The sequence below is a fragment of the Phascolarctos cinereus genome, unplaced genomic scaffold (genome assembly GCF_003287225.1).
Source record: "Phascolarctos cinereus isolate Bilbo 61053 unplaced genomic scaffold, phaCin_HiC Scaffold_4;HRSCAF=312, whole genome shotgun sequence".
Classification (NCBI taxonomy): domain Eukaryota; kingdom Metazoa; phylum Chordata; class Mammalia; order Diprotodontia; family Phascolarctidae; genus Phascolarctos; species Phascolarctos cinereus.
In genome coordinates this window covers 270,793,203-270,808,739 of record NW_027555847.1, presented here as the reverse complement: position 1 = coordinate 270,808,739, position 15,537 = coordinate 270,793,203, and the positions used below count along the sequence as shown (strand labels likewise).

Here is a 15,537-nt window from a genome sequence, read left to right as displayed (position 1 = left end):
ACTATATGCCAGGCATTGTGTTAAGAGTTGGGAATACAAATACAAGGAGAAAGAAAGACAGTTCTTGTCCTCAAGGAGCTTACATTCTAACGGGGGATGACAGCACATAAAAGAAAAGATGGTGGGGAAGAGATGGAAGAGAAAACCTGGATAGTCAAGAATGTTTCCTGGAGAGGGAAGTAGACATGGCACCCTGGTCATCATCCTTAAAGTGGAGGTTCTGGGAGGAAGCTGCCAATAATGCAGAGAGGCCACAGGGGTGTGTGAAGTCCAGGGGAGAGGGAACTTCCAGGGGGAAGAAGTTTCTTTAGCATAGCTGCGAAAGTCCAGGAGAGTCAGGAGCACAGCCTAGAGAGATTATCAGACTGTCAAAGGGGTACTATGACACAAAAAAGTGAAGAATCCTTGCACAATCATTTCTTCTTCTAAGCCTAGGCATTTAGATTTCTCTTAATATACATACATACACACATATGCACATGTATATATATATATATATATACATATATATATACATATACACAATACATATACATATATACATACATACACACACATATAAAATAACCTGACATAACAAGGTGATATCCCAATAACAGTGGCATAAAGGAGTTCTATGTGACTCGGTTTGGAGTAGTATGTAGTTACTTTCTAAAGTAATTAGCACTAGTAAAAGAAATTCTAAGTTTAGAATAATGGATGTATTCCTGTTTGTTGTGTTTACTCTGAAAGATCTGGGAAAGTTGATTCTCTCTTTTGTCAGACAAGTGATGTGGAAATTGGTGTCTCTTTGACCAAGATTTGAGTGATCCAAGTCACTTACCCCAAGACCCTCACTGTAATATAGCCCAACCTCTCATTGTAATATTCATTTTCTCATTAGTTGTTAACCAATCAGAGTTGATTGCCACCCTTAGGAACACCTCCTCTTCCAAGGGTATATACATTGTAAGCCCACCACCATGAGGAGTCTTTGGTCTAAGAGACAGATGGCCAAATGACCATCTTTTTCTTAAAATGCTGGTATTATTAATAAAATGATTAAGTTACCCAGAAATTATGTCTCTCAAATCTTTTTAAATGCCGCACCAGTCTGCTTAATTAAATCCATGTGAATCAGTTAAACTCATTTATAAGGCCCTGAAAAGCTTAAAAAGCTGTTGTAGTTCCAAGTCATCTGACCTACTCCTTTGAACTTAGGGTTTCTCTGCCATGAAATCACAGTTTCCTAGTTAGAAGAGACCTCAGAAGACTATCTGGTCCAACCTAGATCTACACAGAAGTCTTCTCTGTTGAATCCCTGATAAATCTAGCTTCCATTTGAAGAACCCTAATAGAGGGGAATCCATTACTTCCTGAGGTGGCCCACTCCCACTTTTGAATTGCACTAGTTGTTATAAAGTTTTCTCTTATATCCAACTTCATTTTGAAGGCAGCTTCCAGCTATTGCTTCCTGAGGCAAGGCAGGATAGGTCTGATCCCCCTTTTCTGTGACAACTGTTCAGATGCTAGAAGCTGACAATCACATCCATCCTTGGTCTTCTCTAGGCTAAATATACTTACTTATTTCAACTGATTCCTCAGAAAATATACTCTTAATCCCCCTCACTATGCTTGTTATCCTCTTCTGAATCTGATCCACTCTATCAATGTCCTTTGCTGCTCTTCTCAGATCCTTCCCTTCCTAGATCTCAAATCTATTCCACTTCTTGAGGTCAAAAATATTGTCTCTGCAACCAACCAAATCTGCAACTGTTCATCTCCTTCCCTGAAATTCCATTTCTAAAAATCTAGTCCCTTTCTTTTCTGGGCACAGAGCCCCATCAGCTCCACTTATTTTTATATCTGCTCTAGTTTTTAAGCTCTTCTTTAAGAAGAAGAGTGGTCAGCTAACATATTCTCTTTTGACTACATAAGCAATCTTAAAAGCTATATATCAACATGTATGCCAACCCTTTTTCACATACCCTTGTTTCCACTCCCTTCTATCTTCTCTGGCAGATTGCTGTACCTCTCTAATCTTCAGTCTGGCCCTATTTACTGATTCCTTCCACACTGCCTGCAAACATGCCCAAGTCTCCACTATTCAAGGGTAAGAGTGGAGTCAAAACCTATCTCATTAGATTCTGATGCTTTGACTAGGTACAAACACATTTTCTAAATTAAATTAAAAAATCAGAAGAACTAAGGGAACAGTACCCATGCACTTTTTTATATCAATCAAAGCCACTGTATGAGACATTGGGTCATGCCCTCAGCACTTTATATAAAATGGAGAAACTCTCAAAATATGGGAAGAATTGATTCTGAGCACCTGTATTTCAGAGATTGGGGCAAACATGGAGCAGGAAACTACATGGACCTTATGGGCTATTATAATGTCCCCCAGGCTTAAAATGATCTGATTATTGTAAAGGGTGTTACATATTTTTAAAAATGTATCCCCTCACTAGATCCTATTATCCCCTCAAGTTATTATCATACATAGCTCCTCCCTTTCTCACCCAAACTCTTAGGAAAAGCTATCTAAATATACTGGCTTCTATTTTTCATCTCTTGTTTCCCTGGGTGGTGACTCCTTGTCCTGGAACACTATTTCCAGAAAGCTCCACCATTCTTTACTTCACTCTTTCCTCTCTGGCCACCCCCTACAAAGCCCCCTTGCTACTGCCAATGGCGTAGCCTCCAAGCAAGTACCCTTTCTTCTTCATCAATGTTTGCTGTTTTAGAACCGAGATCAAATTAAGTCCTGCTGATGTGTCAATATATTCCCTGATGGCCCAACTCACTGTTTCTGTAAAGTGCTTCTTCCCGGCCACCACTCTTCTACACGTCTTGTTTCCCCCACTGTAATGTAAGTTACTTGAAAGTAGGGATTCTCCTTTCATTTTTGTATCCCTACTCTTTAGCATTGTGTTTAGCACACATAGTAAGCAGCTAGGGAGTGCAGAGGATAGAGCACCAGGCCTGAGGTCAAGAAGACTCATCTCCTTAAGTTCAAATCTGACCTCAGACATTTACTAGCCGTGTGACCCTGGGCAAGTTACTTAACCCTGGTTGCCTCAGTTCCTCAACTGTAGATGAGCTGGAGAAGGAAATGGCAAACCGCTCCAGTATCTTTGCCAAGAAAACCTCAAATGGGGTCACCAAGAGTTGGATATGACTGAAATGACTGAACAACAATCACAGTAAGAACTTAATGAATGGTTTTTTGTTCATTTGTTCAATAATAGCTTACATTTGTAATTACTTAAATGAAGGCATTCTTATCAAATTTTTGAATGACATGATATTGGAAGAGATAATTACTCTAAAGGATGATACAATCAAGACACAAAAGTATCTGAACAATCTAGAATGATGGGTTAAGTTGAATAAGATGAAATTTAACAAAGATAAATATAAATGTCTGTATTTGGACTTAAAAAATTAACTATATAAGCACAGTATTGAGGAAATGTGGTTAAAATATAGTTCACATGGAAAAAAAACCCCAAGAGTCTCAGCTTATTGAGAATTTAACATAAGACAGCAATATGATATGGCAACCAGAAATATTAATGAGCATTAATTGTAACACTGTCCCAAACAAGGGAGATTGGGTCCATATCTAGAGTAATGTCCAGTGTAGGGCAGTGGGTTAGTCACTGAGTGAACTAGCATATTTGTGTTAGTGAAGGAAAATGTAATCAGGATGGTGAGGGAAACTAAAAATCTATATCATGATGTGAAAGAACTGGAAACATTTCAAGAGAAGAGGGAGAGAAGAAGGGACCATGTCAACTGTCCCAAGTACATGAATGGCTGTCATATGGAAGACAAATTAGACTTATACTGTTGACTCCAGAAGACAGAACCAGAAACAATGGGTAGGTAGCAAAGAATCTGATTTGACTGGATAAAAGAAAAAGTTTCCCAATCATCAGAACTGTCAAAAAACAAAATAGTGAGTAGTGAATTTCCTATCCCTGGAGGCCTTTAAGGGGAAAGTAGATGACAGTTTTTCAGAGATTTTATAGATTTTCATATGTAGATTAGACTAAATGACCTCCGTTATTACCTCCAACTATAAGATTCTGTTCTTCCCTTCGATTCTGTGATTGTAGTGTTTTGTAATGTACCTTACATACATTTATCTCAATAATTTTTAAAAAATTAACTCCTTTACTAGAACCAACATTAAACATCAATGCAAATCAGTCCATAAGCATTTATTAAACTGCAACTATGCGCCAGGCACTATGCTAAGTGCTGGGAATACAAACAGAGGCAAAAAATAGTCCCTGCCCTTAAGTAGCTCATAATCTAATGGGAGAGACAATAAACAAACAAAAAGGTGTACACAGGATAAATAGGAAATAATCAAAAGAGAAAAGGCGCTAGAACAATGAGGGGTTGGGAAAGACTTCCTGTAGAAGGTGGGACTTAAAGGAAGCCAGGGAAGTCAGGAGGCAGAGATGAGCAGAGAGAACATTGCAGGCATAAAGGACAGTCAGAGAAAATGTCTGGAGCCAAGAGATGGAATGTCTTATTTATGGAACAGCAAAGAGGCCAGTGTCACTGCCTTGAAGAGTATGTGAGGTGGGTGTAAAGTGTAAGATTGGAAAGTTGGGTTGGGAAAGGATGAAATAAAGGGGCTGGGGCAGTAAATTATAAAGGGCTTTGAGGGGTAAACAGAAGATTTTGTGTTTATTCCTGGAGGTCATAGGGAACCACTGGAGTTTATAGTACAGAGTGACATGGTTAGACCTATGCTTTAAGAAAATGACTTTGGGGGCAGCTAGGTGGAACATGCACCAGCTGTGTGACTCTGGGCAAGTCATTTAACCTTAATTGCCTCACCAAAAAAAAAAAGACTTTGGCAACTGAATAGAGGATACATTGGAATGGGGAGAGACTTTTGACAGGCAGACCCACCAGCAGGCTATTGCAGTAGCCCCAGTATGAGGTGATGAGAGCCTGTACTACAGGAGTGATAGTATCGGGGCAGGATATATTTTAGAGATGTTGCAAAGGAGAAATCAGCAGGCCTTGGCAAACACTGGATATGGGGACATGGGGATGGGTGCTTGGTGGTGAGAAATAGTGAGCTGAGGACGATGCTTAGATTGTAAGCCTGGGGGACTGGGAGGATAGTGGGGCCCTCAGTAGTAATAGAAAAGTTTGAAAGGGTTTAAGGGAAAGACAATAAGTTCATTTCCGAATGTGTTGATTTTAAATGTCTACTTGACACCCAATTCAAGATGTCTGAAAGGCAAGTGGAAATGTGAGACTAGAGGTGAACAGAAAGGTTAGTACTAGATAGGTAGATTTAAGAATCAGCAACATAGAGATGATAATTAAATTCATGGAAGCTGATAAATGAAGTACGTATAGAGGCAGAAGAATAGAAGACCCGGTATAGTGCCTCGTCAAATACCTACAGTTAGGATGCATGACCAGTAAAAGTAGCCATACTTAACTTAATAACTATTTATGTTTAAATTAGTTTGTTTCAGTGTATAAAATACTATAATGCTTTCATTTTCTCTAACTTCATATCAGGATTCTGTTTCCATTCATTCACACTCACTTTCTTCATATGATCCTTGTTAAGATGTATTTCATCCATCTGGTTCAGTATTATATTGCTTTGCATTATTTTATCTCATTTAATCTTCACAGGTGAAACAGTAGGGTGTAATAAACAGAGAGCCAGCAGCAGTCAGGAATACCTGTCTTGCCTCTAAGTGGCTGTGGAATTCTAGAAGGGCTGTAAGCTACAACCAAGTTATCTAGGACTGCTGCTGTGGTAGAAGCTTCCATATTAGGAGTTCCCTAAACTCATAAAATCACAGTTCCAGAGGGGAAAAAAAGCAGCAACTCCCCCCCCAAAAAAAAACAAAACAAAAACAACAACAAAAACTCTTTTATGTTATAGAAGAGAAAATCAAAGCTAAGAGAGGTGAAATGCCTTGCCAGAGGCCACTGCCACCATACTGTTGGTGGATTGGAATCTGGGTCTTACAACTTCAAGTCCAGGTCTCTTTCACTGGTGTTTCCTATGGTTATGTGGCATGTGAAAATAAGTCAGTCTCATAGAACCTTTCTTTGAATTAGTACCCAATAATGTGATTTTTATGTACATAAGTGTGAATGTTGAAGAAAATTTGGAGATATGTAGAGTGAGAAAATGCTTGATATTTCTAGAAATAGTAGTATTACCTAGATTGTGGTAGTTTAGTCATTGCCATTCATGACATTTCAGATATGGATCTGATTTAGTTTCATTCATGCTGTTATAAACATTAGAGACTTCTTCCATGTCTGTGTATTTTCTTCATGTATTCCAAGTATGAGAAATAGCAAGTCCCCCCCTTTAGACACTACTAGTGTATTCTTCTTTTTAATCTTCTTTTTCTCCTCTTCAAACTCAGAATAGAACCAACTCATCCCCAAGACCTCTGTTTTTCTTATTTATCTCCCTCAATATCGTTGGAAGGCATTAAGGTCCTGAAGGGACAGTAGTTTCGTTTTCCCCCTATTTAGAATGATAGCACTACCCCATCATACAGTTTCTTCCGATTCCTCAAATAAATTTATCTTTCTAGGTTTCTTAGGACTCTTGTGTTTGTATTTCAAAGATCCTACTAAGCTCTAGTCTTTTCATCAGAAATGCTTGAAGGGTTTCTATTCTATCAAAAATCCTCACCCCCACTCCCACCATAGGATATTCAGTTTTGCAGAGTTAGTTATTCTTAGTTGTAAACCTACATCTTTTACCTTTTGGAATATTGTATTCTAAGATCTCCTTTGGTTTTTAGTAGAAGCTGACAAGTCTTGAATAATCCTGACTAGTAGTTTGGTACACAAACCATTTCTGGATGTTTGCAATATTTTTTTCTTTGACTTGGGAGTTCTGAATTTTGGCTATGACATGCCTGGGACTTAATATTTTGGGGATATTTTCAGGAGATAATTTGGTGGATTCTTTCTATCATATACTTCCAGTAGATCTTAGCAGTTTTCATTTGTGAGTCCATGAAATATACAACCCAGCCTTTTTGTTTTAATCATGGTTTGTAGGGAGTCCAGTGATTCTTATGTTATATCTTGACCTGTTTTCCAGGTCAGTTGTTCTTTATACCCTACTCCTCCTTCTACTTTCTTTTCTTCTCTTTTGTTTTAATTCTATTATTCTTGCTGTTTTATGAAGCCATTGGTTTCTGTTTGGTCAATTCTAGTTTTCAGGAATTCCATTTCTAAGATGAGGTTTTACCTCCTTTGTCTTTCTCATGATTTATTTTCCAATTCTTTCCTCGAGCTTTTATTTTATTTTTTTTTAACCTCTTGCTTCCTTTCTTAAAGATATTAATGTAATTGCTGTGGAATTATTTTCCTTTGAGTCTCTGTTCCCAATTCTTATGGAGCAAGAGATACAATCATTTTTTTTATACTGGTTGGTGTTTTCTTTGGTTTATTCATCTCTCCTGCTTTAATTCTTGAATTAGGGCTTTGTGCCCCCTGCTGGACTTTTTTTTTGGGGGGGTCAGCCCTATCATGGTCTCACCACGGATTCCCAGGGTTCTTGTACTAAACTCCTGAGGCTAGCCCCCCTGTGTAGTTGAGATTCCAAGTGCTGGCTCTTCTGTTCTGTCTTTGGAATCTCACATTGAGTGTTAGGGACCTCAGATACTCTGGGCCAGGGCTGTCTCAGGCTGCAAACTATGGCACCTTCCTGGGTGGCAGTGCACTAGTCACTGTCTGCTGCTACTCTTCTGAGCTTCCAAGAACCCCACCTTGGAGATTTATGACCAGCCTAGGACTTTCTCAGGGAGCCCGTTGCTCTCTTACTGCCTCGAGATATAGTCTTGGAGGCTGCATGCATCCCATCTTTGGTTATGCTGGTGCTCATTTAGCTGGAGGTGCCCCTTTCCTAGTGGGCTTTGGGCTGACTTTTTATACAGTTTGAGTTGGAAGTAATTTACTATAGTTTCTCATTAAACTTCTTGACCACTATTCAATCTGATACAAATTTCAGGGTTTTGCTGGAGCTGATGTGAGGATGCCGCCTCTCGTTTAGGCAGCATTCTTGTCTGGAAGTCCAAGTGCTGTTTAAAAGTTATGGTTTTTGGGGGGCAGCTAGGTGGCACAGTGGATAGAGCACCAGCCCTTGAGTCAAGATGACCTGAGTTCAAATGTGGCCTCAGACCAAACACTTGACACTTACTAGCTGCGTGACCCTGGGCAAGTCACTTAACCTCAATTGCCTCGCAAAAAAAAAAAAGTTATGGTTTTTAGTCAATAGAACATGAATGTAAATTGAGAAAAAACTCATTTATAGTCTATCTTTTTCTTATTGTTGATTATTTCAAATTAAGCATTTCCATCCTAGTCAAAAAAAAGGACATTGCGAGGGTGGTGGGGTAGTGACGGTGGTGGTATGTGAACGTGTTTATAGCAAAGCAAATAGATTTTGTCTCTTAATTTCAATGTTTATATGTAACACAGTGAACATTAGCTGAGCAAAATTAATACAGCTTCTTAATGTAGTGTATCACCCGGAAGTTTAAGTTAATAGAAAAATAAAGCAACATATTCCAATCATATGTGTAGATAGATAACAAAGCAGCAAAATATTTCCTTATACCTTTTTCCCACAAATACCAAACCAAAACATGTTATAACCATACTTTTTCCTTTCAGATACACATATAGCATGTTATCGGTGGTGGGAATTTACTACCACATTTTGACATGGCTCAGTCAAACACTCTGGATGTTCATTTATCCTCTCTGTGTTCTTGCTGAAGGTAAGGAAACAGTGGTTCATTTTATCATCATTTTTCTTAGTGTAGTCTAGTTATCATAGTTTAATTTTTTAGGGAATTAGATAATGTTTTGCCAACATTTCTGTCCTGGCACATTCCTTATCTTGTTTTAATCTTACCCAGATTCCTTGGTACTACTAGAAACAAAGTGCTTTCCAGTAAGCAAAACCATAGGTTTTTATAATCTCAACTATGTTTATGTCCACTTTCAAAAAACAGCCAAATTAACTTCATTTGTGGAAATCTAAGGACTAGAGGTATTACAGAGAAATATAGATATTATGCTTTTCTCGCATTTCAATGTATTACTATATCAACTTTTAGATTCTATATCTAAATTGTATAATGGATAGAGTGCTAGTCTTAGTCAGAAAGACCTGGGCTTAAGTTTGATCTCTGTCCCTTACTAGTCATGTCATCTTGGGCAAATTACTTAACTCCTTATTTTTCTCATCTATGAAATGGAAATAATAAGTCCAATAAAAACACTGTTACAGGATTATCATGATGCTTTTCTAGATAGCCTCTCTCACAGACTTCAGTGTTACTGTAGCTTTAAGAGAGAAGGAATAGAATCTTGAAGACTGACAATTTAATTGACTTCTTGAGAGAGTCTAATTGTCATGGCTAAGGGAGTCTGTGAAAGAGACTGATGACTAAGAGAATTGTTTTCCTGAGGAAACTTAGAGACACTCCACTTAACTGTCATAGAGAGTCTGTGAGTGACTGGGTGGGTTGGATCATCCTTGAGGGAATCTGTTAGAAACTGAGTGAGAACTGAGTTAAACTCTTATTCTGTGGAGCAGAAACCCTCAGGAGAATTCTGGAGACATTTTGACAGCCATCTAGATAGATCTGAATTGTTAGACTGTAATTTCAGTGTCTCTGGAACAGTCTATTCAAGAGAATGGTTAGAGGTGACTGTGATCACACACACACAAAACTAAAAACTACACCAATACGCCAGAGGGGAAATTTTTACATATGTACGTATACACATTCATATACACATACATAGCCCATGTGTTGCCTCAGTCTCCACTTTCATGCTCTAAAGTTGGCTTCTTAACTGACTACAGTTCCTCAAATCAGAGCCTCTTGGTAGATGACTCATATTTACCTTATTAGTTAATACTCATAACATCTCTCTGCTGGGTATGATTAATAATCCTTCATGATCTTCCCATCAAACCCAATTATTTAAATTATGATTCTATCAGTTATAAACTTCAAGATTCAAAAAACCGTCATCCGCAAATGAGCTGATGGACCATAATGTTCTACAGCCTTCATTAATCCAGTCATTTCTCTGCTTTCAAGTAAGTCCCCTTAGTACACAAATCTCTATCTGGTCCTCTAAATAGTGCATGTCTTTCCTCAGCATTTTATCTGAGAGATAAGAGTTTCTTCATAAATAGATTCCATCAGTGTTCTGTATCCACATGTTCTTTTTCTGACCCTTTCAGCAACCACATTATTCACATATGAAAAGGGTGTTATCTTACATATCTTTACTGAACGAGAAGAGGCTTACAAGGATAGATTTTCTGTTGTTTTTTTTTTAATAAAGTCAGAGCTAAACTATTGAGATAGTTCATAAACTATGGCTTTAGAGCTAGAAAATGGAGGCTATCAAATTTAAGCCTATCATTTTCTAGGTGAGGAAGCTGAGGCACAGATAAGTTAAATGTTTTGCCCAGGACTACCCAGAGTGAGTGGCTGGAGCAGATTTGAACCCAGGTTTTTCTAACTCCAGGTAAAGCTCCCTATCCACTATACCTTGCTATCTCTCACTTTCTTAATTTGTGGTAATTGATTAGGTAATATAAAACATACCCCTTGATTGCCTCTAAATTCAGTATGAGAGAATTAATATGTTAATCAATTAAATAGCAAAGTGAAGTGTTTGTTCCCAAGAGCATCTAAGAGATGTTGCTTTTGTAATGAGTACCAAAACCTCATCCATGGCATTGCTATGAAGGGTGGGGGTGGGGTGCCACAAACCTTGCTGCAAATGTAAAGTTCTTTGTGAACTAAAAAATCCTTGCTACTACTGCTGCTGCTACTAATACTGCTTCTTCAATATTTGCACACCCTTACCAATAGTACTCTATGACTTTGTCTACTACAACTTGGTAGATTTCAATTAGCTGTCACTGAAAAATTGATCATCCTGTACCTAACCTAGTGTAGATCCTGCACTTAGCTGGCATGGAGAACCCAGTAGATCCTGCACTTAGCTGGCATGGAGAACCCAGAACTGCTTTTATGCAACAGTAATCATAGCGGGAGGTTGCTTCTTAAATCTTAGAAAATATTTGAAATAATGCAAATCTTACAGCTTGAAAACTAAGGTATAGCCTCCAAAATTTGCAATGTGACAGCTGTAGTTAAGTATCTGAGGGAGGAGGAGGGTAGCAGCAGGTGTGCTGAATCTGAGAGAAGACTCTCCCTCTCTTCTTACCAAGCTTGGAGTCAGGAAGACCTGAGTTCAAATCTAACCTCAGAAACGTACTAAATGTGACCCGGTGCAAGATCTTCATTTGTTTGCTCCAGTTTCCCCACCTGTAAAATGGGCATAATAATAGCACCTACCACCCGGGGTGATTGTGAGGATCAAATGTGATAATAGTTGTAAAGTGTTTTGCACAGTGGCTGGCACACAATAGGTTCTGCATAAAAGCTGGTTATCATTATCAATTCATTTAGGCTTTTTCTACAGACAAAATAGAGCAGCAGGCATGTGAGACAATACAGCACAATATGCTACTTTTCTTTCTTTCTTTTTTTTGTGAGACAATTGCAGTTAAGTGACTTGCCCAAAGTCACACAGCTAGTGAGTGTTATATGTCTGAGGCTGGATTTGAACTCAGGTCCTCCTGACTTCAAGGCCAGTGCTCTATCCACTGCGCCACCCAATATACTACCTTTTTAACAACCATGATAGTTTGAAAAATCAGTGACTGATTTGCCAAAGCACTAGCCTGCTTTAATGAAATTTTCTAAAACCCCTTTTTTCTTTGTAGTCTCCTACCATACTATGGAGACATGTCAAGCACAGGTACTTTAACATGACTTTTTTTTCTATGTTAACAGCATTTGTGAGCTACCAATCACTGCCTTATTTCGAAACCTTTGGCACTTACTCCACCAAACTGCCCTTTGACATATCAATATATTTTCCATATGTTTTAAAAATATACCTCGTGGTGCTTTTTGTAGGTAAGTTTTTCCTCAGTTTTTCCTCTGTGTTTTGCTGAGAGGTTGGGTTCTTGGTGGTAGAGAAGTTTAAAAAAAAATTTAATTCATGGGCAATTTGGTCAAGGTGGGAGGAGAATGTTCTTTCAGGGAGAGAGCAGGATAATGATATCTATTCCAATGCTTCCCTAAATAGCATGAAAAGTTTGATTGCTCTGGCTGGGAAACCAAGGTAAATAAATTCCTGTCCTGGCAAAGCAGTTCTCAACTTCAGCTGCCTGTGCAATCACACAAAATGTTATTTTGATGACCTTAGAAGCCCAAGTATACTCACCATCTCAGAGATGAAAATATTATCCCGATGGAGAACAGATAAATGTTATATTTTAGCAGGGGGAGGAAGCCATCCCAAATAGGGGAGACAAAGAAATGCTTAGCCCATTCAGATTGTATCACTAGAAGGGGGGAAAGGGGGATTTTCCCACTTGCAGAAAGTCTTGTGAAAACTGCTACTGTAGGTTAGCACCAACTGAGAAATAACCATAGTAACAGCAGGATATCACCAAAGCACTTATGCTATCTTTTAGAACTCTTTCAAGACAATATGAATGGATACTCAATTTTCCTTGCCTTTGCTATTTCTCCCCCCAAATCAGGCATGTATTTTACCTATGATCATCTCTACTCAGAAAGAAAAAATATCCTCAAAACCTTTCATGCCAAAGAGAAGAAAAACTAAGGCTTTGTCATGAAGACCATCTTATGCAATATGCTGCTGCTAACATACCATGTGAAGTACTCAGATTGAAAAAAATGCCAAATGTTTGAAAAATAGCTAATATTTTTCTTAACTTGGAATGAAATGGAAACCCTTCAAAGAACCCTGGGCATTCAAATATGATTGTTCTCTATTTCATACACATTTTGCATCTAATATATGCTTCCTGCCTCACCACCACTGTGGATTTTTGCTGTTGCTGAAAGTTATATTGGATATTTTTGTAGAAGCTTGTTTTTTTTCCCCCCTTGTAAGCTAAACAACTGGAATAAATTCAACTGGAATAGAGTCGCAATTCATTTTTGAAACAGAGTCTAACAGCCTAAATTACTTCCAGTTACATACATGTTTTTCCTTTGCATTTTTTTTTCATGTCTGAGTTCTCAAAGTAAAAACATAGAGCCAGGACAAGTTGAGAGCCAATGTATACGGAAGACATTCATGAAACATATCCTGCTCTTGTCTATATAGCAAACCACTTTATGGGTATGTTTCAAGTTTTCCACAGCTAGTAATCTAAACTCCTATCAGTATTAAATTCACCTGGAAAAGGCTATGCTAAGTAAAAAGAGCAAAACCACTGAATATCCTTCACTACAGAACTAAGAGTTTAAGTTATTTATGGCTAATACCTTGAAGAGATATTTAATTAACCATTTGTCACTTCAGCAAGACACAAATGATATATCTTGTTATATCATGTTACGACACCCAAGTACCACTTACTAGAAAATCAGTTTTTACTTTTTTAGAAAGAGAAAGTCAGTTCAACTGAATTAAATATTTGATAAGAAACAAGCAATTATGCCATGTAATTAAAGATACTTGACTTGGTCTCTGTCAACTTTCAGTTTTCTAGGCATTTTCAAATGGAGAAATATTAATCATCTCATTTAAGATAACAATGTCATCTGTTTCACTTTTCAAATCAATAAAACTTAGCCAGTGACAAAGGGGAAAAAAGGGGGGCTCTAGTAACTTTGTAGGATTCAAATCATTTTCCTGCCAATCCCTATGGGTTCAGTGATCACTTCTACAAATGACTACTCCAACTATAGACCTAGCCTCCATCTCTCTTCTGTGATCTAGTCCCAAATCTCCAGTTGCCTGCTAGACATATTAGGATGGGGAATGGTACTCATTTCACAAAATCACGTGTTTGAAATACCAAAGGAATCTGAATGTGCCTTTGGCAATCCAAGCACATGAGAGATGGATAGCCAATGCTGAACTTCTCATCTTCTCCCACAAGTCTTTTTACCCTTTCTTTCAACTTCTGTATTTATACTGGTAGCATTAGCATCTCTTTGTCACCTAGTTCCAAAGAAAACCACCATTTTTGACTCTTCCCTTTTCTGCATCACCCCATCACATCAGTTGTCAAATCTTATTGGTTATACTTTCACAATCTGTCAGACCTCTAAGCCTCTCTCCACACACACTGCCACTATCTAGATCATGCCTCATTAGCTCTCGCCTGGATTACTTTAACAACCTCCCTGGTCTCTATGCTTCCACTCTCTACTCCTTCATGGCAAAATAATCCTCCTAATATAAGAATAGGGATGGGACAGATGACTTCATGGATATAGGGAACTCCCTAGTGAGGAAGTCAGCATCTTCTTTGCAATTTATATCCTTGGAGAGCTGCCTAGAGCACTGTAATTTAGGTGACTTGTTCAGGGTTAACAGCCCATACAAGTCAGAAGCAGATCTTGAACCCAGGCTTTCTAGCTTTAAGACCAGCTCTCTATTCATTACTAGACCAAGCTGCCTCTCCTTTCTAATATACCTATCTAGAATCACTGAGAGTTAACACTATGATTTCAAGGGGAAGTAACTGGACAGGATTTATTCACAGCTTCATTTCTCCTTATGTACAGTTTTAAGGGAATATTTTACAAATAGCTCACCAGAGTCCTTTCAGAAACGTAAAACTTCTGGAAGAACCAAAGACAAAATAAATTCAACTTCATTTAATCTTGTAATGGGATGAAACACTGAGTTCAGTCCTTTAGATTGTCTTTGTGGGGGGAAATCAAAATGGATGTGGCCTGAATATTAAAAATATAAAATATTAAAAGAGAACCTGATTAGAAGAGTACTTTTCACCACTATGCATAGATGGCAAATTCTTAACCAGATAAGGTAATAGAAACAATTATAAGCGATAAAATAATTTCATTTATATGAAGTTGAAAGTCTTTTGCACACACAAAAAAAATTAATGCGACTAGTATAAAAAGGGAAGCAGTCAACTGGGAAAAAAAACTAGATCAAACATTGCTAATATCCAAGATATATAGGCAACTAACAAACATATTAGAACAAAAGTCATTCCCCAATAAAGTGGTCAAAAAATGTGAACATAACTAAAAAAAACCAAAACTACAAACTATTAACATTCATATGAAATACTCCAAATCATTAATAATATGAAAAATTCAAATGGAAACAACTCATGTTTCATGCCACACCCAGCAAACTGGCAAAGACAACAAAAAAGGTAATAATCAATACTAGAGGGGTTGTAACATTCATACATTGTTGGTGAAGTTGTAAACATATCCAAACATTTTTTAAAAAATCAATTTGGAATCATATGAAGAAAGTGACTAAAATGTCTATACTTTTGACCAAGTGGTGGTGTTCATGATGATAGCATTTATATACTGCCTGTTACGTGCCAGGCACTGCACTTCACAAATATTATCTCATCCGATCAAAGTAGATTCTACTGCTAGGCATATA

At 37.9% G+C, this 15,537-nt stretch overlaps 2 protein-coding genes across 3 annotated transcripts in view; one reads left to right on the top strand and one right to left on the bottom strand.

Moving 5' to 3' along the window:
• HACD4 (3-hydroxyacyl-CoA dehydratase 4) overlaps window positions 1-13,074 on the top strand; it is a 42,138-nt gene extending 29,064 nt beyond the window's left edge. For both annotated transcript variants that reach the window (XM_020973977.2, XM_020973978.2), the window contains 3 exons: window positions 8,686-8,792; window positions 11,907-12,032; window positions 12,665-13,074. In XM_020973977.2, the coding sequence (XP_020829636.1) occupies window positions 8,686-8,792; window positions 11,907-12,032; window positions 12,665-12,747 (316 nt within the window). In that variant the 3' untranslated portion in view covers window positions 12,748-13,074. The remainder of the gene's footprint in view (window positions 1-8,685; window positions 8,793-11,906; window positions 12,033-12,664) is intronic.
• The window catches only part of FOCAD (focadhesin), a 381,816-nt gene that overhangs the window by 837 nt on the left and 365,442 nt on the right, over window positions 1-15,537 (bottom strand). The window lies entirely within an intron of this gene.